Raw genomic sequence first — 20,695 nt, 5'->3', positions numbered from 1 at the left:
TACTATCATTTATAAATATCTTTTTACGTATGCATAGTTTTCTGTACTCGAAGCTGGAGATGTACATTCCACATTAAAAATTGCATTTATTACATCATTAAGAATAATGGTACAAAGCAAATTTGATTTTTAAATGAACATAAGTTGAAAGTTGATAATAAAAAGCTATCAGAAATTATGACATCGATACTTCCATATAACATTGACACTTCCAGCTTATGAAATTTTAAAAACCATTTTAGATTAAAAATATTTAATGAAATTTATAGTTATATTGTTTGTGAAGAATTGCAGGTTAAATAATTTAAGACACCAATTATTCTTAAATCTCTAATAAGATAGCAGCCTATGTAGAATATATTTGAAACTTGTTCAAAAGAACTATTTGTATAGCATTATATGTGTTATCCTCTACAAGTTACATAGATTTTTCTTAATATATTTAAACAATATTGTATTCCTGGCATAGGAATTTTAAATTTTCTTTCACATTTTCTAGTAATTTATGCGGAGGCTGTGTTAGAGGTGTACTACTAGATTATACTATTTGGTTTGTTTGATTTATAATTACAGATATAAAAAATTAATTACACATGAAGTATTTTATGAAAATAATTGGTTACAGCAGCTATATAGATTCTAAATGTAATTTAATACTTCAAAAATATCAATAAATAACATTTTTTAATAAAAATAATAGGGATACTTGTACAAAAATTTCCTTATTTTAATATCTTGATTATCTATTGAGTTCAATAAATTTGTATATTATTAGTTATATTATCTAATAGTATATAAATATATAATTATCTTTAATATTATTATCTTGTTTTGAAATAGTATACAGGGCAACTACTGAAACAGTTTTTAGATTGGTAGAAAAATATTTATATAACAAATATTCATTGTATATATGCACAGCGATAAACATGTGTATCTTTAAATGGGAAATGGTAACATAAAAATTTCCTTTTAGTATTTTTTGGTAATTCAAGTTGTGTATACAGAAATTTTTGCATTGTCGTTAATAAGAAAATTTATGTTTCATATTTACGAGTTTAGATTTTGTATCATTACTTTTTTTTGAGAACACACAATTTTATATAAAATAATGTTGTTTAAATTTAATGTAAAAACAAATACGATATTATTAGTTATATCATGTATCTATTACATTATAAATGTATGATGTGTATGGAAAAAATATGAGATATTTTTATTTACTTCCATAGTAATGATAGTTATCCATGATTATAAATTCTAACTTTTTTTGAAGAGAGTGTTGCTAAATATAAATTATTACTAACATCAACTGCACACATATCCACTACAGGATCAGAAACAGGAAGACTATTTACTTGTTTTCCAGTAGATACACTCCATAATGATATACTGGTACTAGATTCTTGATATGCAGCAACTAATGTATCATTTTCAATATTTAAGTAACATGGTCGAGACAATAACTGTTGAGAATTACCAGCATGGAACGTATGTACTACATTACAAATTGTTGATTCCTCACTGTCTTTTTCTATAGTACATACTATGTGCCGTGCATGAGGCTGTCTAGCATTTGGTCGGGAAGATATTAAAGTATGATTATTCTTTTGATCGTAACACACAGATATAAACGGACCTTCAAGGAATATTTGTTTAGGTAAATATTTTGAGTCTTTCTGCTCATAAGCATAACATGTACTCAAATGGCATGCTATGAATCCACCCCTACTAATACCGCTACCCGGATTAAAAGGCACTGTTGCTAGAGAAACTACTGGTGATCTGTCGCCTGCATTGTCTAAAGTTTCAACAGCACCAGAAGTTTGTCTAATATCAAATTGTGTTATAGATCCATTTTGTGCACCCGCAAAAAATACATTTGAATTATTGCCTGACCAACAGCAGCTCCACAATGGAGATCCTGTTTGATAAGTATGCAAAATAATGTGATTTTGAATATCCATTAATTTTGCACATTTATCAAAACCAACACTAAGCAGCAACGAATGTTGAGTTGTATTAAATGTAATATCTCTTATAACTTGATTATGTAAAAGAATAAATTGACGTGGTTGAAATTTATCCGAGTCAATTTTTTTAATACCATAACCCGAAAATAACATATTAGTTGACTTCTGAGATACAACTAGGAATCCAAACCATGGGTTGTAGTCTAATACACGGCAACCGCCGTCCTTACATATCTCTATAGATCGATCTAAATGGAACTTTTTAATCATATGTTTAGAAATCTTCTGGCAAGAATGAACATTTATTTCTGATTGCTGACTTTCTAGTTCAGAGATCCTATTCCTCATACTAGCAATTTGCTGTTCAAATAACTTTTGTCTTAAAGTATATTTTGAAAGTTCCATTTCTATACGATTTTTTTCAGAACTAACATTATTTAATTGTTCTTTTAATTTATCCAATTCGCTGGTATCTATAGACGTTAACTTTTTGGCATACAACATTCTGATATCTTTCACAGCAGCTCTCCTATTACACTGTGGACAACGACGGTTGCCACTAGTGCAAGAAGTTTGTAACCATCTTAAAATGCAACTATATCCAAACAAATGTCCACATCGTAAACAACACAAACGATGATCCCCAGAACTAGTCCATAAATCCATGCATATTGGACAAGACTGGTCAGAATCAACATCAGATTCATTTAAAGTTGTTTCTTTTGCCTTTTTTGCTTTTGATTCATTTTCATCATTGTCTTCTAAAATATTACATGCAATATTATTTTCTAAATAATGTGATATTTATATATTTAATACAACATACATGAAATTTAAAATGAACTTACTTGTATCTTCTGTTTGAACTTGGATTTCTAAGTCGTCGGCATTATCATTATCAGATTCTTCAGAATGACCTTCTACTACATGTTCCATTTGTGCTTCTCCTTCTTCTACTGTAATATTTTATCAAAATTAGAATGAATAATTGTACTTTTGTATATACAAATACATATATATATATATATATAAATCCCTTTATTCTTTGATTTATAACATAAAAAGTGACTAATAAGCTTTATATTCTTTATAGCATAGAAAATAAAAAAATATTTTAATTATTTTTATGTTCAATCACACATGTACATGATTTTACTTGATACAACTTATCCTGTTAAGCGTTGTTTATTTGACATGCTGTTAATACTTACCCTCTATTTCCATAACCTCCATTTTATAAAAATCAAAAGCAATCTATCTATAGGTAAGTATTGGAAGTGCTTATTTTACTATAAGTGACTAGAATTTTTTAAAAATAAGAATGTACATATATTTTTCGCAAGAAACATAGTAAATCAAATATGGCAATAAGTTTGTTTGTATACAACAGAAATTTCGTGACCTTTCGTGAATGAATATATTACCATAAGAATCAAATATACAAAACGATTCTAAAATCGTATTACTTACAATGTCAAGCAATAAATGCTTTTTTTCTAATAATTAATGTCTTAATCTAACATTATTGCTTCGCAAACGTTTTCACCTAATCGTGAAAGATGTCATCCCAATTTTTGTAAGACCGTGTAATGTACTGTTTTTATATCAATAAAATCATGTTGTTTACAAATGTTATTTACATCTATCTCAGGAGTAATCACTATTCAATTCCTTCATTACATTAGTTATTACAAACACTTTAATATACAATAAATAAAAAACTTTGTATTTTCCATTGATGCCCATAGTGTTGGCAATTCTTCCGACATCTTTAATTTGAAGAAATTTTTCTTTTTTTAACATTAATGTTTAATTAATGTTTTCATTTTGTATTATTTGTCACTATTATAAATTTAGAACAATTCTGATTTTTTATACATATCTTTTGTATAAATACACAGTTAGATATACCTTGGATACAGTTGATAAGTTTAAATATGTAGCTGTGTAACATAAAAATAAAAGACGTATGCTTCATATTCGTATTTGAAGAAATTGAAGGTTTTTCCGAGTAAGTGTCATATTTTGAGTTTTATTTTACTTTCTCTGACAATTTAACAAATTTATCCATCGATTGTTACATTAATATAGCATGTATTTCAGTTTCGAGATCTATAAAAATTAAACAAAAAAAAGGTAATTTCGATACAAAACTGGAGAAATCGTTCGACGCGATTTGATAGCGATACCGTTTCTTCAGTGAATAAACGAGAGGAAAGGGATCATTGTTCTTGAATCTACTATAGCTGTGTAAAGACCTTGTGTTCTTCAGCGAAGCAACGGTGTTGTATCGAAGGTAAAATAATGAAGGTAAAATATTGGTTAAATTTTTAATGTATATACTTGCAACTTTCTTTAACATCGAAGAATCATCCGTTCACGTAGAATGTATTTAATAAAAAGAAAATGTTAGATAAATTTAATTACAAAATTATTTCAAAAATAGACAAATATTTAAAAATACGATTTAATTAATTTAGAAGCGGAGACCGTGTACGTGGAATACATCTCGTTCTCCAAGGAATTCACAGACACCTCCTCGTGCTCGCGAGCTCGATAACTGTCCTGTTAAAACCAAAAGTTTTCATGATTTGAAACGTTTGAAAAGAGGTAGCTCAAAATTACAAAAAAAAAGTACAGAATACAGGGAGTCTTCGTTGAAGAGAGATACGTTCAGCTCATTGGAATCTTTGTTCGATCTGAAAAAGCCTCTAAATTTACCGGACATATGCTCTTTAGCAATCGAGTATCATCAAGAGGGTCACGCGCTACCTTTTAAATCAAGAAATTCCAAGCATTCTAAAACCCTTGTAGAATCTTTATTTCTGCAACAAGTGGATCTTGAACCACACATTCTTAACCGGGTGTGATTTTGGTATTATTTGTATTCAAATTATGCAACAGTTAATAAGTAACTCCTTAGTATATTCACTAGTATTTGAAAATGAAAGTCGATAGATTGTTGTGAGCTAACTTGAAATAATTTGGGTAGACTTACGAAATCGATGATTATAACGACAAATCGAAGGAGATTAAACAAAAATCGAATTTTGAACCACTAAAATTAGAAGAAATCGAGAATTCGGATCAAGCGGGAAGCGATTCGCAGAAAAAGTATAAAATTATTTAGTTCTCGAGAACATTTTGTTAACATTGAATTATCTTATAATAAATTTATTCAATTATGAAGCATGGCCGAAGAAGAAAACGTTGACGAAGCTCTTCAAGATGAAGCGGAAGAATCAAAAGAAGAAGAAGAACCAATAGAAGAAGAAGAACCAATAGAAGAAGAAGAACCACAAAAGGAAGAGGAAGAAGGAACAGAATCTGTAGCAAAATCGGTATCAAAACCGGTATCAAGAATTGATACGGAAGAACTGCCTCCACCGTATCCGCTTCCTCCCGGTCTCGGTGAAGGTATGATATCGTAAATTCAGCAAAAGGTAGAAAAAATGCAATAAGATAATAAAAAAAAATGTATAAAGTATAATCAATTTATGCATTGTTTAGGTGTGCCAATTAAACCTGGTGGACGACATGAATCGATATTGAGTTCATCTCCGTTGACTGATAGCGTTGTACTGTTGGAAATGAAGAAGGCGGATGAACGTTGCGTCGTTCTTGCAAGAGAAATCGATCAGCTAAAGGAAGAAATAGCTGCTCTTACAACTGTAATAGTTCTGGAAATAATAAACTAATGAAACTTGAAATTCGAAACATCGAACATCGAGATTTAAAAAGGATTGCTTTGTAATATAGAAAAAAGATTTAACCGACGAAGATACGTTAATAATACACGAGAAGCAGGACGAAGTGATGAAAAAACTGGCAGAATTTGAGCAGATAACGAGGAAAATACAACGAGTACTAGGCGTGTCCGATATCTCGAGTACTACTTTTGCTAGGATGTTCAATATGCAACCCATTATGAGACCCACCGCCGTAAGTATTCTTTATCGATCATCGAAGCAAGTAGCGCGGTGAAGTGTATAGGAAAAATAATTTCTAGATCATTACCGAAGAGGAAGAACTTGAAATAGCAAAGGAGAAAATAGATATGGTGGACGAAAAGACAGACATAGAGATAGAAAAGCTTAGAGAACGCTTCGACTTACCTCAAATAGAATATCCAGAAGATAGGTATGTTATATCATTTATTTTTTTTTTTTTAGAATACATTTTTAAAATTTGTATTATTGTTTAACTAGGCTTCCAAGAGTGATTGTTTGCGGAACTACGGAGGATGAAATTCCAAAGATTGTTGTGGCAGATAGTAAAAAGAAAGGAAAAGATAGATGTCTTCAAAATTTAACTGGAAAGTTAACAGAATCGTTAACTATGCAGGAAAAATTGGTATTGGAAAATGCACAGCTTGAAGGTGGCAAGTAAGTTTTATGAAACAACTTCATTTTACACAGCTATGAATTTCATAAATTATCTGTCGTTTCTCGACATAAAAAAAAAAAAAAAAATAGAAAATCGATAAAAAAAATGTGAAAACTAATCAGTCTCCTTAACGACGATTGCATAGATTGTCGCTAATAGAAGCATGTTGACATAAACCATGTGATCTTGTCTTTGTTACAAAAATTAACTTATTGACGTGTTAGATACAAATTGGAAGAAGCATTGCTAGAAAAGGATACCGCCGTTGAAAGTCTTCAGAGGAAGGTATGCGGGTTGCAGGCTGAAATGAGAATAGTTGTGAAGGAAAATGTGGAATTGACACGTCAATTAGCTTGCTTGAATCAGCGAATCACTAGTCCTTGTTGTTACACACCTTGTTGCCCAGGTGGAATTTCGTCCGAAGTGTCAAGTCCGTCTCCTCTACGTTCGATTTCGTACACCACTACGTTACAGCAAGACGACGATTATTGTCGGTGCAAGTGTTGTCTTCAACCTCAAATCGCCGATACTTTGTCACCAATCGCAAATACTGTATGCGGTTTGTATCCCAATGACAAAGTTTTTAAGATTTTCTTTTGTATAATTTTTTTTTTAATGTAATATTAAAAATAAAATTTATAATGTGTTTCAGTGAGGCCGAATCATACATATTTACCTAGCGGAGGTGAGCTATGTCTATTATAATAAAAGAAAGTACTTTGTGTATTGAAAATTAATAAATACTATTATTTTAGATTCACCGAGACTCGCGGGTGGTGCGTCGATAACAGGAGCTTGCATTACAAGTGATTCTTCTTCGCAAATCGATATGTGTTGTCGAAGTCCTGCCGCGGTTAAAACACTGTGTACAGGACCACCACCTCCTCCAAGAGGATCTTGTCCCGCTGAAATAGAGAACAAACTTGCGGCCTATGGGAACAGTACCAAACAGCTAGTACATCTTCGAAATATGCTGCAAGTTTGGTTTAATTTTTATGTTTATTTATTTGTATATTTTATAGGAACAACAATTGGGTACCATGGAATGCGAAGTACGTAATATGCAGATAGAGCTTGCTAATGTTCAACGAGAACGTCAACAATTGGAGCAACAACGCAAGTTGCTGAAATGTACTGGCCCTTGTGCGCCTTGTGGTTGTTGTCCTCCTCCATCTTTGGGCATGCAGCAACCACCAAGCGCGACTCCTTACGTACCGTGTTCGGCTCCAATTACACAATCGCCTTCTATACCTCTTCCTAAGGTATCTATTCAATATTTCGGTTAACTTGATTGTAAAGATTGGTAAACGTTCAAAGATAAAATGTCGCATGCCGATAAAATTGTTGAAATGTCAGAAATCATTTTCCACGAAATAAATATATTTTTCGAAAATTTTCAGATATTTTATTTTTATTAAGTGTGATATATTACATAACATATAAGATCGTTTTTCGTCGTACGTAGATACCACCTGCTCCTTCTGCAACCTGTACTGGTCCTTGCATAAACGCTCCTATGGTAAGATTGAACTTCAGAAAAAGATTTAACATGAACTAAAGCAGCTATTTAAAAAAAGGGCGCTAGCACGTGTCCTCAGCAACAGTTACGTGACCTACGCGAACAATATGCACGTCTTCAAGATGATTACAAAAACAAATTATGCGAGGTTTCGTGTTTAAGAACAGATGCTGACAAGTTGAAACAACAAACGCGTGAATCTATCGAAGAGAAAGAAAAGTTGGAAATCAAACTCGTAGACACTCAAGAACGATTGAAGACGATGGAAGCTGAGAAAGAAAAATACGAAGGTGATTATTTGGAATGTTTTTCAATTTCAATGTTTTATATTATAACAATATAATTAATTTAAAACTAGGTTTTAAGGAACAGATGGTTGAGCAAGAGCAAACTTTGATCGTCTTCAAGCAACGTTTCCGAGAAGCCCAAGATGAACTTGAAGAATTACGATCCTTGATTCAAGATCAAGCCGCTCAGTTGGAGGACTATCGAAACAAATATTTACAGGTTCTTTTTTACCTTATATTTCCTTTAAATACGTTGTTATAGGTAAATATAAAAGTAACTGTGTAAAAACAGGCACAACAACAAGTGGAAGAACAACGGCGACAACTTGATCTAATGGAGATGGATAACGCACGGATGAATGAAAATGTCACATTGGAAATAGGGAGAGTGAAAGTACGTAAATATTTACGTGTGCATGATTATCTTGATACATTTTACTATCTTTCGAATAGAATCAGTTCCAAGAGAAACTCGCAGAACTTGCGCCGTTGCCGGATATTCTAAAACAAACGCAAGTGAAACTACAGGAAGCGCAACAGATGCGTTTGGTTGCAGAACGCAACTGCGAGGATCTTTCACGGGAAGTTATAGGTTGCAAAGATAAAATTCAAACATTGCAAAATCAATTGGACGTTTTGCGTAGCGAATATCAAGCACTGCAGGTTAATGTTTCCGCATTTTTCTACCAGTTCTGGTCTTTTAAAAAACGGTACGTTTGTAAACAATATATGTATTTAGGATGAAAGAGGTCACGGTTCGGGACGATTCGATGAATTAGAAAGAAGAAATACTGAACTACGACATGAGAATGAACGTATGAAAAATACGCTTGCAAGATTTGAAGAGCACGAAGCACAATTGCAGAAACGCATCGATGAAAAAATGCACGAGGTTACACAGTTGACAGCAATGCTTGAACAGGTATTATTATTTATTATATTATATTATTATATTATTGTATATTTCATTGGAAAATGTATAGTAATTCTAATAAATATTAAAGATTCGAGAAGATTCTGCGAGACAAGTAGCAAGAACGAAAGAAAGATGTGAAACTGTAAGGAGATCGATGCAAAGCCAAATTGCGGAAATGGAACGACAATTGGCTCAGTGCAGAGCTACCGCAAGAGCTGCACAGAAAGATAGAGACGAAGTAATTTATCGTTCAAAAAGCTGACATTCCTTTCTAGACATTAATTTAACTTATCTATCGCTTTATTCCTCTTAGATAAGACAGAAAATGCAGGGTCAAATAAACAACTTAAACGAGGCGTTTGAGCAAGCTCAAGGTCGGATAAGATCACTACAAGGTCACGTAAATTATTTGAAAACATCTTACACTAATATCTTTAAGGGACAAGGAGAGATGCCGCCCGGTGTTTTGCCTGGAGAGGCTGGGACAGGATTCGATTCCTGCGACTGCAATTATTAATAGGAAATTAATATATTATCTATATCAATATTTTATTGATATAGAAGTGAAAATCGTCGCACTGACTTGTTTAAATTACATGTGAAGTATCTGTTTTCATTTCTAGAATGTAAAAAAATTGTCTAGTTTGTATTCGTAAATATATTACAAAATAGTAAAAATTTATACAATGTAAGACTGATGAAATTCACTTGTTGTTACATTAATCAATGTCGCAAAAATTGAATCATTATAATACGAATGACATCTGTTACAATGTAGCAGTTTTTTTATTTATGTATTTTATTGTAATAAATTGTTCACGTAACCCTTATATGCAATGAAGTAGAAGAAGTAAATAAGAATTTTTGATGACAGTGCAAATCGATTTAAAGAAATTAAAATAGTGATCTGTACAAGGAAAAAGCACTTATTTAGTATTATATAAGTTTCATTAGTTCGTATCCACAGAATGAAGCATATTGAGCATATCTAGGATTGCGTCCGAACGCGATCTTACTCTTTCCATTTCCAATCGAAATTCTTCAAGTTGAGATTCAATTCTTCGTGCATATGCATGGCAACACCTGTAAGTAAAAGTAATAACGTATTCCATGTATGTATCATGTTTTTATGATAGTGTACAATATAGTTACCTGTCATTGCATTGCGTAGAAGTGGAACATGTAGGCCCGAGTGTAGGAGAAGAAATCTTAATTTGTGGAGGATCATTTGCCATAGAAGGTGTTCCTTTTCGAAATCCACTTTTACTTAAACTAACAGTACTATTATTACGGCAATCTCCACATCCCTTTAAAAGATCCATAAGAATTCCTCTTACCCTTTTACCACTTAATCTTCGTTGTCTCGTCTGTACATAAAGAAACAAACGTTACATGAACATAAAGTTTTTGATAAATTTGTTAAGATTATATTTATGCTTTTATTATCTTACTTCAGGCGTTTCATTAGATCGTTTAATTGGAATTAGAGCCTCTTCTTCATCATCGCGTGAAGGGCTGTGATTACATACATGTTTGTCAGAATGCTCGTGGATATTTATATTGTCCAAAGATGATTTACATCTATACGAAATATCTCTAACAGGACTACAGTATTTCGAGCCTGGACTGTTATCCACTACATTTTGAAGTGAACATCGACACGCATGATATTTGCAAGTTACTTTGCTCATTTCGGTAGTGGCGTCCTCATAGTTTTCGTGTAAATGATTTTTCGAATCTGGGGTAAATGTATTTTTACATGAATCTCTCCGAATTCCATTACTGTGAAACTTATCTTTACAATGCTTAAGACTAACATCATGCTTTTGTGTCTCATGATATAAACCACAACTACATCCTTTATCTGTGACTCCAATATGATGTGTATAACAGGAATGTAATTTTTCTTGTGAACTCGATGCATCTTTACATGTTGGCCATTCTTGATGATATTTTGAAGAATTACAGTTTTCACAAGAAGGAACACAAATATTTGGGCTGAGAGAATTACTCATATGTCTTTTGTCATTTACATCTTCTATTGATGAAGACGCCTTTATTGAATTTAATGATAAAGAATGACAACATTGAGGAATATTGGACCTACTAAATTTGTTTGGAACTTTCTGCTTTTTATTAGTTGAACACACAAGCGGACTTCCATTAAATCTCGTTTGTGATGTATTCTGCCAAGTCTGACACATTCTCTGTTCAGTTGATTTTACACAGACTTCCATATCATCTTCGTTATCGCTTATAGATTCATGACCTACCTCTTTACCCCAAACACTAATCGTTCCATTTATTTCAGACATTCTTACTTCAAGATTACCCAATAAATATGGACCACATTCTTGAATGCGATTTTTTTCATTATCTAATCCATCTTTTATAGGTTCTTCTGCTTGAATTAAGAAACTTCTATTTTTGCTATTTTCATCTTCCCTGTATATGAAACATTTTACACTGTCCTCATGATCATCTGTCTGTTGTATCTTATTTTCTGCAGATGTAGAACCATTAATATCTTTATTGACCGATGTATCTTCTATTTGTTCTGATTTTGACGTTGCATGTTCCTCAGAATATTTAAATTCTACATCAGTTGTATCAGTACTATTTTTTCTCTCAGATTCTACAGTTGTATGAGGTATTTTGAAAGGTTGAACAGAAGTAGATGTATCAAGCATTTCTGTAGCTTTTCTTTTTTTGGAACTTGATGCATGAATTGGAGAATTGTATTCTATATTTGATATCTGATCTGTAGAATTTTCATTTAATCGTTTCTTGATATTTCTTACTAAAGGACTTTCAACTTTTGTCTTCCCTTGGGTTATATTTGAAAGCGTTTGCAAAATTCGAGATGAAGTAATAAATGTTCGAGATAATGGATGTGCTAATTTTCTTGGAGTATTCCCATCAGTGAGTATAATACTATCATCAGAATTAAGAATTGGTGTCAAATCAGGGAGCTTAATGGATATAGCTGGGCTATAAGCACTATCTGCCCATTGATCAGTAGAACTTGCTGTAGATGCAACACTACTAGTAGATATTTTATTGTTTGCTTCTCCTGAAGTTACAGTATCTTGATTAGAAGTAGATTCTGAAACTGTTTCAGTTTGTACAGATGCAGTTTTCATTTCACATGTTTTATTCTGATCCTCATATTTTGCTAAAGATTTTTTTAGATTATCCAATTCTTGTTTCATTTTTATATTTTCTGCCAATACTTTTTGGTAGGCATCTCGTAAATTAATAAATTGTGCGTCTTTCTCATTGAGTTGAGTTTTCAACTCAACTATTTCAGTGTTCTCGGCATTTATTCTATCAGTTGCATTAATTTTTGTAAAATTTAAGTTTTCTGGTTCATCTTGTATTACGCGGATACTTTTAACGTTTGCAATTTTTAAAGGACAGTTAATATTGTTATCAATTTCTTGTGAACTAATTATTTCTGCTTCATTATATATTTCTGTTTCGTTCATTTTTTCTTGTCTTTGTTCAGGTAATTCTTCTCCTTGTTCCATATTAGAGGCACTGTGCATGTATTCTTCATAGCTTAACGTACGTAAATTAATAAATGTGGGCGTTGTCTGATGTCCATTAATTAGAGAAGGTTGATTTATGCTACCAAATCTCATATTTCTATCTAAAGCATTTTGATATTCGATATGACGGATATTGACATCTACTGAACCATTTCGTTTTTCTAATTTATCATCGGAATTCTGCACTCGTTTCTCATTTGGTATATCATTATATTCAGTGTCCTTTCGAATATGTTTATAATCATTTTCAATAATTCTGTTGGAGGTTTTATTATTTTCTCCATTTTCCAATATTTGTGCCGTATTGTATATTAAATTATCATTTTCAGCTTCATCACGTTGCAAATTCTGAATAGCTTTCTCAGCATAATCTTTTATGGTTTTATTAACTCTTGCTTTCAATTGCTCAGTGTCATTGTCTATAAGCAAAAAGTAAAAGTTATAGTTTACATTGATTACGTATTTGCCTTAGAACTTGGTTATTCATTCACGTACAAGAATGTCACAAACAATATTTGACTGTATCATAGCATTTAGGCCAATGCTTACTGGAGAGTATGGGATATTATTGGAAAGCTTATGAGTGGCAGAGTCCAACAAGGATGGCCACATCTTCTGAAAATGCTCCATTCAGAAAATATAGATAATATCGCCCTCAAAATTCTCTCGACGACCGTTTGCATTCGTACCGGGTCTACACATTTTAATCTATACTTTTCGAATGGGATATGTGCAGTAGCCATGCAGTAGTCTTGTTGGACTTCTATGCTTATAAGCTTTCATGGTGAACCATATTCTCTAGTGTTTTTTTGTCTAAATACCATAATGCAGCCCAGTACTTTATTGAATTATGTAAAGACATTTCAAATCATAACAACTATAATAGACATCGAATATATTTTCCTAATATGAATATTTCAATTCAAATATAATTCGATAAACATATTTCTTACTTTCATTGCTTGCATGATTTTTATTCATTATAAATTCTTGCTCTTTAATACGCTTTTCCATAGATCTTCTAGTTTGTTCTTTTATACCTTTTATATACTGTTTCACTTTACTTTCCACGTGTTGATACTTAACTGACATCATTTGCTTTTTTTGTGCAATAGAATATGGCATTGGATTTTGCTGCATACCTAAATAATTATGTCTGAAAATGTTCATGCTATGTCTTTTTCTATTATGTGACAAATGAACATTGTTTTTTGAAATGCTTAAATCTTGTAATGATAAACTTCTCTCTTTATGGTGTTGCTTTAATCTTTTGTTTAAGACAAAATCATCAGATACTCTATCAAAGCACTCCAGATCATATTCTGTCTCAACATCTTCATCGTCGTCATTATGTAGTCTCAAAAGGTTTCCTTCGTCATCATCATCATCATCTTCTTCTTCCTCCTCATCTATCATTGCATTTTCACGATCATTTTCAAGATCCATTTCATCCATATCTGCATACATATATGTATATACATTGCAATGTAGAAACGAGGTTTTATTATTTACTTACCTTCACTATCTGCATATTCATCTTCCTCTTCATCGTTGTATGGATGGTTACTTTCTTCATCATTGTATGGATGAGTACTTTCTTCACCAGAAGACAGTACATAGATACTGCCGCCTCCTTGATCATCACTAGGATAAGGACTTCGACTGTGGTCTTCTTCTATTGGGATTCTATCCGCTTGTTTTGTATTACTGATATCTGAATCTTCGCGTTTTGATGGAGTAGACACACTGATATACGTTGGCATTTCTTCATCCTCCAACATTGGTTGTTCTGTGTCATTGTTTAACATGCTTGTTTCACATTTAGATTGTTCTTTATTGTGATTTTCTGCATGCATTTGTGACTCCGTTTCATCCGAAGTACGTTCATTTCTTTGCGACATTGTGCAAGTTGATACTGAACACAGAAAACGTATTACAATTATATAAAATTATACGAGGATAAAAAGTTTAAAATAATGCAAACGGGTACTGGATTTGCGCCACTTTGTTTTTTAGATATTTAACGTCTGCGATTGCACTTTTCCGACGACCGCCATTACAACTGCCGCTGATCACACCTGCACTTCAGTCCATCTGTACATTCTACATTTTTATCAAATGCACACCATTTATTCCATATTCGTTTAACAATAATTACATTTTTACATATTATTTTCAACTAACAAACTTTATTTCTTTATTAATTGGTGTTAATCATGTATAACACAACCTTCACCATGCAATTAAACTCATAATTATTAAGGCTAATGACCCACGAATACACAGGAGTGTACTTTGCATAGCATTTAAGAGGCACCTGCTCTACATTCTGCTTTTTACATTACGTTTGGCATAAATTTTTTTTTTTGTGAATACTTGTTATTGATATTACTGATATTAATATACATATTCATAACAAGCAAATATTTTTATATCAATGGAATGATCGTTTCTTTCGATTTCTCGATGCATAATATTATAAGATTAACAATTGCGAAGATTTGTAGAAGAACTTTTGTAAATTATAAAATATCGATGAAGAGATGAAATTATTACAATGTATAACTGTTTTTTAAATTAAATTTTGAATTCGGAAATTTCTATTTTGCAACATGCATACACTACTGATCAGTTGAATAGAAGGAACGTGGAACGGAGTTGTAATGTCGTTTAAGTTGTTTCTATGCGCAGTGAACGATATTTTGTTTGTAATTATATAATAATAATTAATAGTATTGTAAGGCGGCATAATTTTACGAAAAATAAAAAAAAAACATGTCTATCGAAAGTAGCAGTGTTCCCGTGATCATTGAATTCGGGTAATATGGAATCGATACTTAACCTAACTCTTCTTGCGATCGTAACAATATACATGTATATCGAATTATTAAATAATTTCAGAGGTGGGGCAGAATTACTTTTCGACAAAAAGAAAAAGCACTCTGTGGACTTACCTGGAAACGAATGTAAGTTCTATAAAATTTCTCCCAGTGTAAAATATTAATTCGTGATGTGAAATTTTATAGGGACTATACAAAAGTTACTTTTCTGGATAAAAGATAACCTTCTGAAAGAACGACCGGAACTTTTTATGCAAGGAGACACCGTGTAAGTTATTAAATCATATATTTTTACATTAACGGTAGAACCATTTCAAGTAATTGTTTAAAATGTTTCACCAATTGATACTCCGACACTCGTGTTGTACCTCGTACTTCTTACTATAAACACAATACGTTATTATTGTATTAATTCGCACTTGCCAATTCTATGATATATAAGATCAACATGGCACCTTACGAGTTTCGCAATTTTAATCGAGAGGGCAGCACAGTTCACATTAATGGGGTTACAACTACAGAGATAGCTCATTCATTCAAACATGTAAACATTTTTGTGTCTAGATATATATAAATAGTACATGTACACGCTTATTTTATGTATTATTTTATGTTCATAGGCGACCAGGAATTTTGGTACTTGTAAATGACACCGATTGGGAATTATTGGTAAGCATAAAATTATTCGCATCATACTTAAAAAAGTTGTCCTTAATAACATTTAAAATTAGTAGTGCATTACTGATACCAGCTATAATACCCAGACACTTTCACGTGTTACGTGAATTTTCGATTACGTGTTATGATCTTTCAATTTCTCTTTTTTATTTTCCTCCTACTTATACGAGAAACTATAAAAAGTAGTCCTGTGGGATGTCAATAACGCGTTGATCGTAATCGAGATGGGGTAAGACACCTGTTTCTGAACAATTGACAAACGTCTAGCGAGAGTATTCTATCGTGGAACTTTTTGCGAGACGCATAATCGACCTACTGTGAGGTGGTTGGTTTGGACTGTAACTGGAGGATGGAAAGTAAGAGAGAAAAGATGAAAGGGCGCAAATGATCTTGAAGGCTTGCCACACCCACGGCAGAATTATCATTTTAAATTTGTAAATGTACAAAACTCGACCGCTATTAGACTCCGCTTCCTTAAGCGCGTTCGAGGAAAGAAAGAAGCCTCGAGAAGCGAGCTATGGAGGAGTCGGAGAGCAGACGCGGAAAGGATGATGGTTTCAGCCATTATTATGATAATACCGACGTTTCTCGAGGTTTCGTATGCTTCGATCGTACTGCTATTCCTTGTTCTGTCTTCTTTTCGCTCCATTTTTGCGGTACTTGCATTTATGTCGTTGCATTTTTATCGTCTTGATATACGTTTCGTCTTACATTTTTATCTTATTAAAAAAAAACAAATTGCAGGAAGTAAATTACAATTTTATTAGAAGAAACGAAGAAGTTAATATCGATAACGGTAATTTTATGAAAATTTCCAGGGCGAGAGCAATTACAACATAAATTCAGGCGACACGATATTGTTTATATCCACCTTACACGGAGGATAGGACGCATTTTTACGCAAGAAGACAAGACGGCGACTCACGAAGAGGAAATCAAAGATGGTGGTGCAAGACTTGATTCGATCGCTGCGGGCAAAATGATAATTTCGCGGGACACTTGTTTGTGTGAAGTACGCGCACACGTGCACACTGTCAGAGAATAAAATGCTCATTCGCACGACGTACGTTTGAGATGTTCCATGTAACGACTATGATATTACGGCTGACACGTTGGCCGTTTTCCAAGAAACCTCGTATTATTGCCCCTTCTCTACCTTACCAATCTTTTCTCGCTTCATAGCCAATGGGCCATATCCTGTTCCCCGTTTCCACTAGTAGAGACGCGACTTGTCTATCTCGGTACTTAACCCTTACCATTCTCGTGCTGGTATACAGCTATTCCCGCGTTACTTCGTAATTAATATTGGAGAAGATCGAATGAGAAAATAGGAAGAAATTATTGATTCTTGTCTTCATAGAATTTCCATCTTGGCGACTTTGACAAAAAAGAAGAAGAAAAAAGAAAGGAAGAAAAACGAAGAGAAAAGAGGAGAGGAATTAGCTTCCGGTAACTGCGTAGGAAAATTAGTTTCGATACAGGAGCGGAGATTATGCGCGTGCGTCGTGATCAGTTCACATCGAGAGTTAGTTGTTGGTCCCTGGTAGCTCTATTAAAAGTAACGATCGTGTTCCAACTTGATAGAAAGAAGGGAGAAAGATAAATAGAGAGGGAGTAAGAAAGAGATCTTTTCATGGAAAAAATGAGGAAACTTGGGTGAACTTCCTCTTCTGTATAATTAATTACCGGTGGTAGTAGTTCTTTACGGTACACGATAAAGATCGTATCGAAGGTTTTTCAACTTGCTCGACCGAGTGAAGTTAATCAAGCCTGCTACTCGCTGCCACGATGTCTGCGATTCCCCTTTTGCTCATCTATCGACCGTGCTCCCAGCATCGTGGCCTGCGTTCCGTTTAATATGATCCGCGAGGGCAGCGACGCGTCTCTGAACTAGATTTCCGCGATATCGTGGTCAGTCAGCCGTTGATGGAGGTCGATAGACGAGTCGCTTCATCATATAATAAACTAACGAGAAACAATGCCGCCAATTAATCACGGGCCCGCATTGCGCGGTGAAATTCGACGAAAACGGTCTAACGAGCATCGGTTGGGGAGCAATCGATGTTGCGGCTCGAAAATTTCGAGCCAGTCAGACGTTAATTGCAGGTGAGAAAGTTCGTCGACTTTCGATGAGTCACGTATCTGCTTTTCATATATATCAGAAGGGAAGAACCTTTGTACGTGATATTTGTATGAAATAACAAAAGATTCTTATAAACTCCAACGAATTCGTCTAATGTATTTTCAATAAATCAGAAATTTAAACGTATTTTGTTAGTTTATATTTCCAACTGATTCTTAACTCGTTAATTTGCTTCTCATTTTTCTTTCGTTTTTTTTTGCCATAATGTTAGCGTAAGTGCGTTCGTGTGTCGTCTGTGCCACTACGTATCTGTATTTTGCACACCAATACAATGCATTTTCAGGCATGGAGATGCGTAACCCATGCCCCCCTGTGAAACCAAGTGTCTCGATTGCTAATGGTTCGGCAGGGTTGGATGGTCCAGTGATTAATTGTGTCAGCCCTGATTACGTTACAGAGGATGCAGATCCACTATATTATATACGATCGTACATGCGTGTACCTCGCGGCCAGTCCGTAACACGTGCGTCGAACGCACTTGTGCGTGTTAGGTGGCTGTCGGAGGAGTAGCAACGTGGCCGCCTAACTGGTAGAAACGCGTCTGGTTGACGTTCGGTGACGTTGCTAATACGCAATTCTGTATCACCCATATGTATAAATCCCCAAGAAATGGTAAATCATGTTAAATGTTATATATATCGATACAATTCTAAATATAAAATATCGAAGCGTAAAATTAGAAGAACACGCGCTATGAAGAAAAGACAAGGGGAATATATTAATGTATATTAATATAATTCTATATCGTTTAACATCCTACGTCGATTGATTTATATCCAATTAAACATTTCGCCTGAAATTTACATCTAAATTTGAATAGATGTGTTGAGCATTGCTGAATATCGATGTAATTTATTAATTGATGTTCCAATTAATCTCAGCATTTCAGCTCGTAAATATTCAACTCGATAACGTCGTGGCCGCATAAATAATTCTCCAAGAGTGGAACTATTTCTCGGTAACAATTCGCTGTGCTGTGGCAGGCAGCATTACCTTAACGAGTTCCAAGTTTTAAAAAAGACGGTAACTGGACTAAAAGAAGTAATTATAGGCGGAACGGAAGGCTCGACGTCGATTCATTTGTGACTGGTCTCATTAGTGGCTTAATTTCCTGAGGGTCGGGGGATACTTGCCGCGAAATTTTCGGAATTTCTCGATGCCAGACGGTGGATTCGTATCTTTGTCCGGTCCGAAGAAATTAGGCTGGAACATGAATCCCTTTGAAATTAGGTTTCCCGACTAAAGATATTCGCGAAGATGAAATCGAGCGAGTCGGTATCGTCGCGAATTAAAGTTTCGTGTTGCTCCGCTAACGGTCGTTTCACTTTGAAAACGCGCGTATAATTTCTGTTATCTGTCCGTGCCGTGGTGCCACGAAATATAAAATAATAAAGGCAACGCGAAGCGACTAAGAACTTCGGCTATTACGATGAAACAGTTGCGCGCAAACGCGTTTTCAACTTTTAACGGCTCACCCTCGTTTCTTTTGTGCCCTCCTCGGTTTCGGTTCGCGAGCCTCTTCTGCTGCTCATTTCCTTTCCCTATCGCGAATTTACTTCTCCCGCCGGCGATCGTATTCAATTGTATTCGGAAAGGGAATCAGCCAGAAAGAGGGGATAAAAAATAATTGCCTAGGAGTATCCGTATTGGTCTGTAACGAGATTCAGATACTCGATAACTTTTAACTTTTTCCCCTTTCTGCTTCCTTTTTCTTCTATTCATACGTGTATGTATATAGTATGTGCATACTGGATGTCTCGATAGTTGCTTGGTAATAAACAAATTATTATCTTCAGAGTCAATTATTATTATTAATTACGATTAACGGTTAATTATCATCGACTACACGGAGCTACGAAATCGAGGAACGTCGCACAGTTTAACTTACAATTGCGACTGAATTCTTCGAATAGCTCTTAATAGGTCATTTTTTACCTTTTTTTATCTATCTATCTTTTAGAATACGTTGCATAAATTTGGCAGGGATCTGTTGAGACACCCTATACGTGTATATACGTACATATGCCTACACATTCTTTTCTCTTGTTGGAAATTACTAAGTGCTTAGCCGGATAATTACACTCAGCCAGTTCTCAGGCAAGCACCATATTTATTTCAGTTTACCACCATCTCGCCATTAAGCTACTAATCCACTTAATTTCTTCCTAGCCCCGGCTAGGACGGTGGTGCTCTGCTGTTTGTATTTCGATGCCTCCATCGCGCGCAGGTACATCGCAATTAACTCCCGCGGCCGAAATAAAGCCCCGCGAAATCCTGTTTCTTTTTGCCAATGCGCGGAATAAAACGCATTGCCAAATAAGAACGTAACGCGTTGAACGTCGAGGACTGCCAGACGACTGCGCGATATTAAAGCACCTTTTTTTAAGCCGCCGTTGCGGCTC

General features: G+C 34.1%; 4 protein-coding genes across 11 annotated transcripts; 2 read left to right on the top strand and 2 right to left on the bottom strand.

Annotated features, from left to right (window-relative positions):
* Positions 1-20: 20 nt before the first annotated feature.
* LOC100745571 (E3 ubiquitin-protein ligase RFWD3-like) lies at positions 21-3,973 on the bottom strand. Of its 5 annotated transcripts, none has more exons than XM_012382866.3 (3): positions 3,885-3,973; positions 2,822-2,929; positions 21-2,734 (listed from the first exon to the last, which is right to left on the bottom strand). In XM_012382866.3, the coding sequence occupies exons 1-3, from the start codon at positions 3,949-3,951 to the stop codon at positions 1,242-1,244; spliced, it is 1,668 nt and encodes a 555-aa protein (XP_012238289.1). In that variant the 5' UTR covers positions 3,952-3,973; the 3' UTR covers positions 21-1,241. The 5 variants fall into 5 exon arrangements, with proteins under 5 accessions (XP_012238289.1, XP_012238290.1, XP_024221825.1 ...); XM_012382867.3 differs by lacking the exon at positions 3,885-3,973 and adding an exon at positions 3,444-3,696; XM_024366057.2 differs by lacking the exon at positions 3,885-3,973 and adding an exon at positions 3,444-3,696 and having other exon boundaries at positions 2,822-2,926.
* On the top strand, positions 3,200-9,911 carry LOC100740769. 2 transcript variants are annotated; one of them, XM_033319609.1, is made up of 21 exons: positions 3,200-3,237; positions 4,077-4,283; positions 4,454-4,837; positions 4,966-5,087; positions 5,164-5,390; positions 5,484-5,644; positions 5,733-5,915; positions 5,983-6,113; positions 6,182-6,358; positions 6,584-6,918; positions 7,012-7,044; positions 7,115-7,314; positions 7,382-7,621; positions 7,825-7,878; positions 7,937-8,168; positions 8,237-8,385; positions 8,458-8,559; positions 8,619-8,828; positions 8,905-9,087; positions 9,170-9,319; positions 9,395-9,598. In XM_033319609.1, the coding sequence occupies exons 2-21, from the start codon at positions 4,278-4,280 to the stop codon at positions 9,596-9,598; spliced, it is 3,483 nt and encodes a 1,160-aa protein (XP_033175500.1). In that variant the 5' UTR covers positions 3,200-3,237; positions 4,077-4,277. The 2 variants fall into 2 exon arrangements, with proteins under 2 accessions (XP_033175500.1, XP_012238288.1); XM_012382865.3 differs by lacking the exon at positions 3,200-3,237 and adding an exon at positions 3,868-3,984 and having other exon boundaries at positions 9,395-9,911.
* On the bottom strand, positions 9,849-15,904 carry LOC100740649 (kinesin-related protein 4). Of its 3 annotated transcripts, XM_003487692.4 has the most exons (6): positions 15,587-15,904; positions 14,149-14,547; positions 13,586-14,089; positions 10,533-13,051; positions 10,234-10,448; positions 9,849-10,164 (listed from the first exon to the last, which is right to left on the bottom strand). In XM_003487692.4, exons 2-6 carry the CDS (start codon positions 14,531-14,533, stop codon positions 10,032-10,034), a joined length of 3,756 nt encoding a protein of 1,251 aa, XP_003487740.1. In that variant the 5' UTR covers positions 14,534-14,547; positions 15,587-15,904; the 3' UTR covers positions 9,849-10,031. The 3 variants fall into 3 exon arrangements, with proteins under 3 accessions (XP_003487740.1, XP_033175498.1, XP_033175499.1); XM_033319607.1 differs by lacking the exon at positions 15,587-15,904 and having other exon boundaries at positions 13,586-14,041; positions 14,149-15,028; XM_033319608.1 differs by lacking the exon at positions 15,587-15,904 and having other exon boundaries at positions 13,673-14,089; positions 14,149-15,027.
* On the top strand, positions 15,270-17,581 carry LOC100744013 (ubiquitin-related modifier 1). Its single transcript, XM_003487719.4, has 5 exons — positions 15,270-15,451; positions 15,534-15,598; positions 15,659-15,740; positions 16,093-16,141; positions 16,969-17,581. Exons 1-5 carry the CDS (start codon positions 15,408-15,410, stop codon positions 17,035-17,037), a joined length of 309 nt encoding a protein of 102 aa, XP_003487767.3. The 5' UTR covers positions 15,270-15,407; the 3' UTR covers positions 17,038-17,581.
* Positions 17,582-20,695: the final 3,114 nt, after the last annotated feature.

Source organism: Bombus impatiens, unplaced genomic scaffold (genome assembly GCF_000188095.3).
Source record: "Bombus impatiens unplaced genomic scaffold, BIMP_2.2 scf_0197, whole genome shotgun sequence".
In the NCBI taxonomy this organism is placed as follows: Eukaryota; Metazoa; Arthropoda; class Insecta; order Hymenoptera; family Apidae; genus Bombus; species Bombus impatiens.
This window is presented reverse-complemented; position numbering and strand designations above follow the sequence as displayed.

Coding starts and splice junctions, on each gene's coding strand:
- LOC100740769 (XM_012382865.3), top strand. Junction 5,916..5,982: donor CCATTATGAGACCCACCGCC/GTAAGTATTCTT, acceptor AATAATTTCTAG/ATCATTACCGAAGAGGAAGA. Junction 7,315..7,381: donor GGAACAGTACCAAACAGCTA/GTACATCTTCGA, acceptor TATATTTTATAG/GAACAACAATTGGGTACCAT.
- LOC100745571 (XM_012382866.3), bottom strand. CDS start 3,951: ATGAAGCATACGTCTTTTATTTTTATGTTACACAGCTACATATTTAAA. Junction 2,930..3,884: donor ACTTATCAACTGTATCCAAG/GTATATCTAACT, acceptor AAAATATTACAG/TAGAAGAAGGAGAAGCACAA. Junction 2,735..2,821: donor AGTTCAAACAGAAGATACAA/GTAAGTTCATTT, acceptor GTAATATTTTAG/AAGACAATGATGAAAATGAA.
- LOC100740649 (XM_003487692.4), bottom strand. CDS start 14,533: ATGTCGCAAAGAAATGAACGTACTTCGGATGAAACGGAGTCACAAATG. Junction 13,052..13,585: donor AAATCATGCAAGCAATGAAA/GTAAGAAATATG, acceptor TTTTGCTTATAG/ACAATGACACTGAGCAATTG. Junction 10,449..10,532: donor GATCTAATGAAACGCCTGAA/GTAAGATAATAA, acceptor CTTTATGTACAG/ACGAGACAACGAAGATTAAG.
- LOC100744013 (XM_003487719.4), top strand. CDS start 15,408: ATGTCTATCGAAAGTAGCAGTGTTCCCGTGATCATTGAATTCGG. Junction 15,741..16,092: donor TTTATGCAAGGAGACACCGT/GTAAGTTATTAA, acceptor TTATGTTCATAG/GCGACCAGGAATTTTGGTAC. Junction 16,142..16,968: donor ACACCGATTGGGAATTATTG/GTAAGCATAAAA, acceptor GAAAATTTCCAG/GGCGAGAGCAATTACAACAT.